The following is an 11,143-nucleotide window of genomic DNA, read 5'->3' on the forward strand; positions in this document are numbered from 1 at the left end:
GTACACAATATACTATAAACAAGTTTTATATACAGAACAGAGAAAATAGTGATATTGAGCTTAACTATCTTTGTTGAGAAATGCAGCATATAAACTCTACATTGGCCGTATTTTACAATACCCACGAGTCAGGCATATCTGCTGATCTACGCTGAACTTTAGGCAGATTTGATATGCTGGATGGTAACTGTATTGATTTGGATGCACCTCGTGCTGCATCCAAGTAAACATTCAGTATTAACATTAAATAGATTTTTTTCTTTACGTGAATTTTCCTCTGTGGATGTTCTGAGTGCAAATGCACCCACCTCTACATGAGCTACAGTATATGGTGTGCATTTACCACTGTACATATGTAACTGTATGTTGTGCCATCATTTTCTGATTCAGTATATTGACAAATAAATCAGGTGAACATAACAGGTGGCCGTTTCCATAATTCAGAAGCTGTGCACGCTTAAATGTTTTCATCAAGATATGAAGAAAATCCCCATGCTTTTATTAGCTACAGATTTGTCCTCATATATTTAGCCTCAATACATCATACAGCATAGACGCCCGGCATGAATCATCTGCTCAGAGAGGTGTAGTGTACCATCTTTTTCTTTAACTTTTGCACCCTATTCACATCACAGACCCAGCAAAACGTCACTCACAGTGTATTTCAGATGCTGAGCTGCAACGTTAACCACACAGGAAAAAACGAAGAAGAAACGAAACTTGTCATGAGAAAATGCTGCACTTGTTGCATAGCAGGACTTCGTATACAGATTCAGACTCATTTACTCACATACAAGTTGCTGTACATCAAATTGATAAATGCAATCTAGTAAAGTACTTTTGCAGCCTCATTTGTGAGAATATAAACAACAAAAGACCACACCGGTGCTGCCTGCAGCTGCTATTCAAAGAAGTGTATCGGACTCCTTGTAAATCAATTAAGATACAGAAAGAGAAGGAGAACAGCGCTATGGGTATATAACCACACTTGATATATTACAAAAATATATACACAATGCGGCCTGGTTATTAAAAGCTATATAACATTTAATATTAAAAAACAAAATCAATGCTATTCAAGCATATATATTGTGAACATTACAAGGAACAAAGTCTAAACCTCAGAATTTGTTGTATAAAGTCCATCTACCTATTGACTGTCTAACATTTGGTGTCTATCTAGACATTGTCCACCTTTTTACTGTAAATCTTTCAATCCACACCCCATCTAGTTAGAGGGGAATAGATAAATCAATGTCCATTCTCCTGAGAAAGATGTGGGCACTGACACATTGAAACGCGTTGAGCCCCTAACAGATACTTACTGCTGACTTTTGCACACCTGTGCCAGCACTAATATTTGGAGTACATTTGTAATCCCGGATTTACCGTCTACCTGCAATACCGTGGTGAAATCTTCTTACCTGCAGGGACTGCATGGCTTACCAATTCTTTCCTATCTGCTGGGTAATATGCCGAAATTGTCTGCATGAATATATTTTTCTGCATCCAGTGACTGAATTTTTAAATTTTAAAGGAGTATACTGTACCTAACCCTCCTATATAGTGCACTAGGAGAATGGACAGTGTTTTATCTATTCCCCTCTAACTAGATGGGGTGTGGATTGAAAGATTTACAGTAAAAAGGTGGACAATGTCTAGATAGACATCAAATGTTAGACAGGCAATAGGTAGACAGGGACAAAAGGTCGACAGGGATAAAAGCTCGACACACTAAAGGTCGATATGTAAGAAGGTCGATAAGTACAAATGGTTGACAGGGTCAAAAGGTCGAGATGAAAAAGGTAGACAAAAAATGGTTGACACATGTTTTTTTGTTTTCTAACCCTAATCTTCACCCTAACCCTCCCCTTGTTGCCTAACCCTAACCCTCCCTCCTGGTGCCTAACCCTAACCCTCCCTCCTGGTGCCTAACCCTAACCATCAGGGTAGGTGCCTAACCCTAACCATTGGGGTAAGTGCCTAACCCTAAACCTAACCCTAACAAAACAAAAAAAAATGTGTCGACCATTTTTGTGTCTACCTCTTTCATGTCAACCTTTTGTCCCTGTCGACCTTTTGTCCCTGTCAACCTATTGACTGTCTAACATTTGTTGTCTATCTAGTCATTGTCTACCTTTTTTTTTACTGTGGGTCTTTAGATCGGATCCCAACTAGATCGGTCTATGGACTTTATATAACAAATTATGCATTTAGACTTTGTTCCTTTTAATGATTACAATATATATGCTTGAGTAGCATTGATTCTTTTTTTAATATTAAATGTTATATTGCTTTTAATAACCAGATCACACTGTGTATCTATTTTCAATTTATCAAGTGTGTTTTATATATCCATAGTGCTGTTCTCCTTCTCTTTCTGTTTTATTTGTGAGAATCAGACGCACATTGAGAGCAATAAAGGCACTCATGTTGGCCGGGTCATCTGGGATGTGGTGCGCCCGGAAGGGTGGTTTGGCACGACGAAAGCCACAGTGTATGAGGACACATCTGTAGACATTCAAAGATTTGCAGTGCTAGCAAGAGCGCCGAAAACAACAAGCAATTTAAACCTGTTGACATATCACTGATTTTAACATTTTATGCAATTGTTGCAATGCATTCCTTTTATATATTGTAATGCGTATTTATCTTGTACAGAACATTTCATACCCGCTGTTGAACAAACTTCAAGGTGATTCCCAGACTCCAATGTATGTACATTAACAACCTTTTTATATTAAATTAATGATCATTTTATTTTTTTGTTAATTTTTATTGTTTCTGGGTGGTGTGACATGCACATTTACTGCTGTACATTTGTTATTTTTAAATCAGTTTTCTCATATGTGGATGCTGTTTGTTTCTGATTCGGAGATATTTTCTGCGTTTAATCTATTGACTCAGAAAGCGAGAGCACGCTCACAATAGACATTCATTATCTCTCACTCATGTTTTGTAAATAAAATCCAAAGTCAGTTACTGTAGACACTTAAGAACATTGCTTTATAAATACAAAACATAACATTACAGTGTACAAATATTAGAACAGGAAAAAAAGAAAATCAAACATTTCTACAAATGAGCAAAAGGACTTCTATAAATATAAAGAAAAATATAAAGTGTCAAGAAAAGCAAAACAAATAAAAACAAGATCAGCTCTACAGAAATACAGCATAAGAATTTCCAGAATGAGGAAAAGCATATAACCCTTGAGGATGGAGATTACAATTTATTGATGTACTCATGTGTGGCCTATTTTGACCATGTTGTAACCACTGTTGGATAGAACAAGAATCAGTAAGTCCTATGGCCACCAAACCACCATAGGGATCAGTGAATGCTATGCTAATCAATTGTGGCCATTGTGCATTGGTGAAGGCACCACAAATCAGGCATAACTCATGGCAGTATATGTACAAGCCCTTAAGGCTTTCAATTTCAGGTGTATCAAACCTTTAAAGATTACAAGTTGAGAAATTGCTCATAGCAACCAATCAGATCCTACTGTACTGTACAGTAGCTATCATTTATCTAGTAAATTCTATAAAATGTTAGCTAAGATTTAATTGGTTGCTACAGGCAAGGTCTCAACTTGTCATCTTTCGAAGGTCAAATAATCCCCATTAAGATCTTAAGGCTTTATATATGAATTATATAGAGTATCTAAGACCAGCCTTGAGATACGAGTATACACAGTAGAATAAGTTGTAGTAGAGAATACAAAGTAAAGTATAACAAGCTGTACACAAAGTTTAAAATGAAAGCATATTCTTCACTCTCGGAGTATAAATGTGATTTAGACCTTTTAAGTTATTAAAAACAAACAAATAAAAAACAGTACATTTAACATATAGGCATACTTCTATGTTCAACCAGTTATTTTTTTACACTGTAGAGGGGAAGTCAACCTCCTGGGATTTGTATTGTCCTGAAAAATTTACTCTTTCCCTGACTTTAGGCATGACATCAGACTTTAGGCATGACATCAGATCTGCTGTATTTACTTTAAAAGTTTGTTTTCTGGAGAATTTGTCAGCAAAAAATATTTTCAACTGTCTACATTTATTTTTATAGGGTCAGCAGCGCTAAATAAAAATGGGATCCCCTGGTTAACGAATAGCCCCAAGACAGCTCTGTTTTTTAAATATATATGACCATTTAAATAAAAAAATGTATAACATAGGTAGAATCATAAGATCATAATGATGTGAACTGTAATTCACCTAAATCTAATGTACATGCCTTGCATGTGCCGTTATAATTATTTTATCAGCAATGGCACTGTACTGTACTTCATTATTTCACAAAATGTCTACATTCCTATTACTGTACAAACTGATCATACACAGTAAATAAAGATAACGTAATATACTGACATATTAGTGTTTAGTCATTGAAACTGTCATAATAAATATATACACATGCATTCAATGTAGGATGATTTCTATAGGAACCCTGAGTTTCTAGGTTGGCTGGTAAATAATAATGGCAATCCTTGGCTCTAGAACAAAATATCCTACTGACAGTATGAATTATTTCCATGATTGATTTCTTTATAACCAGAGTGAGTAGATGACATTAGTTCTGTGTACAAGGCACCCCATAAAATGGGATGAGATGGATTGTGTTTGGTTTACAAGCTCCTGAGCCTTGGAGATTAATGAACACGATAATGGTATTATAGAAAATAATGCTTTAAAGCACTACAAACGAAAATAATATTTACAATGGATTACATGTGAAGAGCATCTACAATACAGAATGATGTGCTCTTAAACTGCAGTTGCTGAAAGCCCCAGATTAAGCAGAACGAAAGACATAAATAATGTTTTTGGCATAAAGTCCAATAGGCTTAGAATTTCTCTGTATTCTTGGGCAGCGGGTGAGCAGAGTACAACTCAACAGATTGCCTTTTGTTTTCCTGCTTGTTTTCCCATGATTCCTCCTCCGGTTCATATCTTCCCAACAGCACAGCAATCCTGTCAGACAGGCTTTTGTCATGAGGAAACAGGGCATAGTTATATATTAGTGATGCCAAAATGCCACCAGCTAGAGGTCCAATCCAAAACACCTAGAGAAAATATAAGAGTATTATTATTATTATTACCCCATAATGGGGGAGATGTAGCAAACATTGGAGAGAGATAAAGTACCAACAAATCAGCTCCTGTCACTTTACAGGCTGTGCTTGTAAAATGACAGCTGGAAGCTGATTGGTTGGTAGTTTATAATTCTCCACTTTATCTTTCACCAAGGTTTGAAACATTTCACCCAATGACTTTTATCCATTTATAATTAAAATAGATTTCCACTTTTAATTTTCTTTCATTATTTGCAGCTTTGCTTAGTCATTTTTGCTTCATTTTATATTATTCACCTACGTTTCCAAATCAGCAAATACAATGACGGTAGTTACATGAAGCAATGTATTTAGTTAATGTTGCCAGAGGGTTTGCAGGAGGCACTACATTAAAGTTGGCTGAGGTGAGAATCCCATTTAGCGGTATGTTTCTGTGGATAACAGTAGCGTTGAGACTGACAGAGCTGAGATAGGCAGCCATGTTGTTTTGTCAGCCACTACAGACTGCTATTATAACATCTCTCCCATATTTAATGTTTCTCAGTCTTTTGATCAACTTGTAATTGCAGAAAAGTAAATTATTGCCAAAATTCATCAAGCTGTGATGTAGGTATACATCATCTTCATAATGGTGTTAATTACAACTTTAAGACAGGTCATAAAGAAAATGATTACTGTATTAAGGGTGAGTATATATTTAAGAGAACGAGCAAACCGATAATTTATGCCTAAAAGTCTGTATTTACAGGTTTGCTGCCTAGGAGTTCACGTCAGCAACGGAATTACAGCATTAGCAATAAAATATCAGACGTAGGTTATTACAAACATCATCAATATGTTTACAATTAAGTATTAATTGTCACCCTATTGTATAGTAATAATTATTTGATGCTGTATAAATACATTTAATGACAGAGCAATTTAAACCGGTGCTATTAGTTGGGAATGACTATTTGTATTATAGTGTACGAAGTCATTTACACAAATTTCACTAGGAGCCAGTGATGTCAGACAGACGTCAATACACAACAGGCACATTTCCGCTGTCACCTAACTGTCACTCTCACTCAGTTAATCTGCTATGGTTTGAGCCAATGTTTTAATTTCTTTTAGAGGTACAGCATCTCAATTCCAAGAAGGCAATTTTTGTGGCAAACAAGGCCAAAACATTGCTTTTATTTGTGGACCGTAACAGGTTCTGTCCTTCCGCCATCCCTATAATATAATTTCATGTTTGTTTAATTATTATTAATATTGTTATTATTGATATATATATAATTTATTTATATAGCATCACGAGTATATTTTTGGAGTGTGGGAGGAAACTAGAGCACCTAGAGGAAACCCAACGCAAACACAGAGGAAACTTACAAATCCCGCACAGAAAAGCCATGACCAGGACTTGAACTCACAACTTCAGCACTGTGAGAGCCCTTCTTTATAAAGAGTTCCCTGTTTTTATTATGCATACTGTGTCACTGTGTCTAAAACATTGATTTGAGAATCAAATGTCTTACCCATTGATATGCAAAGATTCCAGTAATGGCTGCAGGGCCCAGGGATCGAGCAGGGTTCATGGAGCATCCAGTGAAATAAATCTGTATGTGCAAATATATACATTATATTTAAAATCCTGTATACATCTGTCAATATGTTACAATATATTATGAAGAATATAATGAAACTCTAAAAAATCCTGCTTTCTAAAGAATTATTTTCTTTTACACAATTAAATGAAGTCTTTTTGTATGTTGAGGAGTGATCATTATTTTAAAACATTTAAAATTAAGTCTGATGTTTGAGTTTCCCTATCACTCAGCATAGACCCCAATAAGTGCTTTTTGTTACATCTACATCATTTAAAGACAAAATTGTTCTATCACAGTAAATTAAACAGACACCTCTTTAAAAGTATTACTATTTATAGTTTATAGATTGATAAAAGCAAAACACTATCTAGTTGCGCCAACAAAAGAATTAGTATTTTATGGACAAAAATGTACTAATCAGGAGGTAAAGGGTGGGATTTGCTAAGCCTGCAATGCAGTCAAAACTCTGAAAACCCTAGTTTTCTGAGTTTTGACTGCATTCTCCTTACCAGGGGCATATCTATAATGGGTGCAGGGTGTGCGGGGAACACGAGCCCCAGAGTCCAGGGTGGCCCTGCACAACACACCCTGCACCCATAATATTACTTACCTCTCCGGAGTCCCACGTCGGTGCGGGGGTCCGGCGTTGTAAAACGACTGGAAAATGGCTGTGGCGGCCATTTTCCTGTCATTTGCGCATGTGCAGTACAGGGAAAATGGTCGCCGCGGCCATTTTCCCGGTGACCTGTGCATACATTATAGACTCTGGGCACCCTCTAGTGCCCAGAGTCTATAACTCCAGCGCTGGCTGCACACAGCTCAGTGTGCTGCCAGGCGGAGAGGAGGGGGCTCGTGTCGGAGACTGCACACGGGCCCCCTCCTCTCTAGAATCACCCCTGCTACTTACGTACCAAGCTCCGGAATGTGATCCATTCCGGTGCTGGGACCCGATGCAGATAGCAGTGCCCAATAGAAGCCTTTGGGCTTCTTTTCACATTGTGCTGTGAGAGGGATCCAATTGGATCCCTTCCAGTGCCCCCCTGCAGCAGGCGCATCATACGACGCATGTGCAGAGGGACTTCTGGGTCATGAACCCAGAAGTCCCCTCTTCGCAAAGGACATCTCTATTCAGAAGAGCTGTCCTTTGCGATTGTAATCACATTTCTAGGTACATACCGGCATTAATAGTGCCAGCATGTACCCTGTAAGTGACAGGGTGTTCCGCATCCACAATGCGATGCTTAGCCCAAAGAAATAGAATAAAAAGTACATTCCACTAACCCTGGAAATGAAACCTGAGTAATGGACCTCTGCTAAGATGTTATCCGGAAAATATAAAGAGGAAAACCCAGCAATACCATTATCTAAAGGTTTTTATTTCAAATGTTGGAATATTAAACAAAATACCTACCATTTTATTCATGGTTCAATAAAAAAAACTATACTTATTAATGTTGCTTTATATCTATTGCATTATATTGTATAGGAAATCCACAAAATGTATGGAATTCCTGTAAAAAATATAACATACTGTATATTATTAGGGTTTGTATAACTTTAAAGACCATGTGATTTCAATTATATTTATAAACCATCTATAAATAACAGCTGGATAAGTAATGAGTTCTGACGTTATTGATTATAATTGAGAAGTTTTTATTTAATCACTTCAGCATTCATTAGTCAAACTTGTGTACTATAAGGAATAATGCACACCTTACTGTAAAGAATAATGCACCCTACTGTATATTATAAATAAATATTTGAAATCAGCCTTACAGTAGCTCTGTGTAAATTCATTTGATTTACAGCCTCCTGCCTTTACATGATCAAAGGTCTCATCTGTGACTAGTATTATTCTTAAAATTTACAGTAGGAGCTACATATATAAATATTAAAAATAACAAAGATAGATTAAAATTGTATTTAGCTTTATATTTTTATAATATTTATTAATTGAATACTTGCTCTGCTATGACAAAATGAAGAATTCATTCATATGAAATTCTAGTGCAAGCTTTTTCTAACACTTGCTAAATTATTGCTTTAAAAAAATAAATAAATAAATAAATTTGTGCATTTGACTCACACAATGACTTACTAATAAAGAGCAACATTACAGCTTTGCAGTAACCTATAGCAATGAATCAGGAACTTGCTTTAACTGAACAAGTGCAATGTAGATGAATACAGGCAATGCCTGGTTGCCATGGTTACTGCACCTTTTGTTTTTCATTAGTAAACTTTTGAATGAAGTAATAGTCACACATTAGGGTGCAGTTGTTTTATTCAAAATAAAACATCTGTGCAACCATATGAAAATAGATTCTGCCTTTTACATATAATTAAAATAACCTATATTCTTATCTAAGGCTGTACAGATTTATTCTATGTCTGTGTCCAGTGTAATATTACGCTGCAATGTATAATGTCATAGGGGAAAAGGCATGATGCTGTTGATACCTTACAGTATGTATTATTTTAAAAACTGATACACTCATTCTGACATTCTGTATGTTAAATAGAATAAATATTGAAAGTGACACAGCAACATTACACATCTGGAAAAAGTATATATCACTAATATAATATAATATAATCTTACCCCCAAAAGATGTCCCAAAGTCACAGAAAGACCAATGGACAGTGACGGGGACCCTACGTTGTCACTCCTTCTGCTGTCTGTGGATGCGAAGATACAGAGTACTAGCTGGAATGTCAGGATTAGTTCCACCACTAGAGCCAGGCCTGGACTTCCAACAGTTACCTGCAAATAAGACAAACATCAGCCCCAAAGTTCTATATGCTTTGTGTATCCACATTGTAGATTACAGCTTGCTGTCTTGGTGGATTCTTGCGACACAGTTAGAGGAGTAAACTATATTTATCTGTAATTGACTCTTCTTATAACACGCTGCAATTATCTTTCACAGATCCAATAGATGATACTAATTAGCAATTTCCCTTCCTATGCACAAACTGAAAGAGTGTGCAAAATATAGTATTATACAGGGTTCACATATGTTCTGATTAATCAGTTTTCATTGTCAACTTTTCTAGAGATTGTTCTTTGGAGCTAATGTCCTGACATCCATTATATGTAGATACAGCTATATATAGCCATTTAGCTACTAATAGGGCAGATATAAATAAACTATATTGTAAACTTATAAATATTACATAAAACTTCTTTATTTTATCTATAGAAAAATTTGCTACTTTATTTAGTTTTCTATTAAGACTACAAAGCAAACTGAAGTCAAAATGAAATAAAAACAACTAATATTGTACAGAAAACAAACATGCCCAGTTGTAATAACTTTTGTATATATAAAAACATCTAATTTCCAGATGACATTAGTCCTTTTAAACCATGCTTTGTTCTGCAATATGTTGTAGTGAATTATTGATAAATAAAAAATAAACAATTAACGTGTATCACATTACAGAACACACACTGTTCCAGGTAACAATACCAGTAATTTTTTTAAATAACTTCATTAATTTGGTTTAAAAAATACTTTATTCATGCACTATACATGTATCATTTTGAGATCATTTCAGACAATATCAGTTCTTAAACCGATAAGATGCTTTATTTGCAATGGAAATGCAAACAGATTGTCATACATTAAGCATAGGACACTAACCAGGTGACAGAGAGATAATGCTGATATGTGAAACAAGAGAATAAAGCATCTGTTTATATAGACACGTTATATGACATGAGCATAGAGACATAACAAAGCATGACATAAAATGGTAATTATAAAATTGTAGAATATATTTATACGTGTGTGTGTACATACCGAATTAATGGCCAAGTTTCCACGAACTTCAGATGGAGCCACTGCATGTAAAATACCAGCTCCTGCAATTGCTCCAACAATCTGGGCAACTATATAGAAAAGTGCACGTAAAATAGAAATGTGGGATCCCAGCAAGAATGCTACAGTGACTGCTGGGTTTATATGGGCTCCGCTGACGTGTCCAAATGTTTGTACTAATGTGCCAATGGCAAGGCCAAAAGCTATAGCTATCTGTAGGACACTTGGAAGAGCTGATGGCCAGTTTAGGGCTGACCCCAATCCCAAAAAGACAAATATTAAAGTGGCCAGAAATTCTGCAAACACTGCCCGGGCAAACGCTAAGGAGCAGATTTCGTTCCTCATTGTGCTGAATGTATAAGGATAAGCAGTACAAGAATGTTTGGTCTGTGTCTGGATCTCTCTGCTGTTTACTTAGGAGGCATTACAGTGGCATATATATATCTACAGGAAAGAGCAGGGAACCATTCCAGAAAGGGTTGTACCCAACAAACAAGACAGATCCGTAAAAGTTTCCAGCTCAAAGGAACTCAGACCTTCCCTAAGGATAAAATAGAAAGTTCTCATTTCTAAAGGGATACCTGATGCATCACGCAAGTGTATTGCATACCAGTAACACCCCATGAGGCACACTTTGCTAAATG

At 36.1% G+C, this 11,143-nt stretch overlaps 1 protein-coding gene across 1 annotated transcript; it reads right to left on the bottom strand.

The window, feature by feature from the left end:
* Nucleotides 1–4,855: 4,855 nt before the first annotated feature.
* On the bottom strand, nt 4,856–10,844 carry LOC148527318 (aquaporin-5-like). The gene is made up of 4 exons (XM_088469253.1): nt 10,482–10,844; nt 9,278–9,439; nt 6,601–6,681; nt 4,856–5,074 (listed from the first exon to the last, which is right to left on the bottom strand). Exons 1-4 carry the CDS (start codon nt 10,842–10,844, stop codon nt 4,856–4,858), a joined length of 825 nt encoding a protein of 274 aa, XP_088325379.1.
* Between the last annotated feature and the right edge of the window lie 299 nt (nt 10,845–11,143).

This window comes from Taudactylus pleione, unplaced genomic scaffold (genome assembly GCF_031769625.1).
Source record: "Taudactylus pleione unplaced genomic scaffold, aTauple2 ptg000089l, whole genome shotgun sequence".
Lineage (NCBI taxonomy): Eukaryota > Metazoa > Chordata > Amphibia > Anura > Myobatrachidae > Taudactylus > Taudactylus pleione.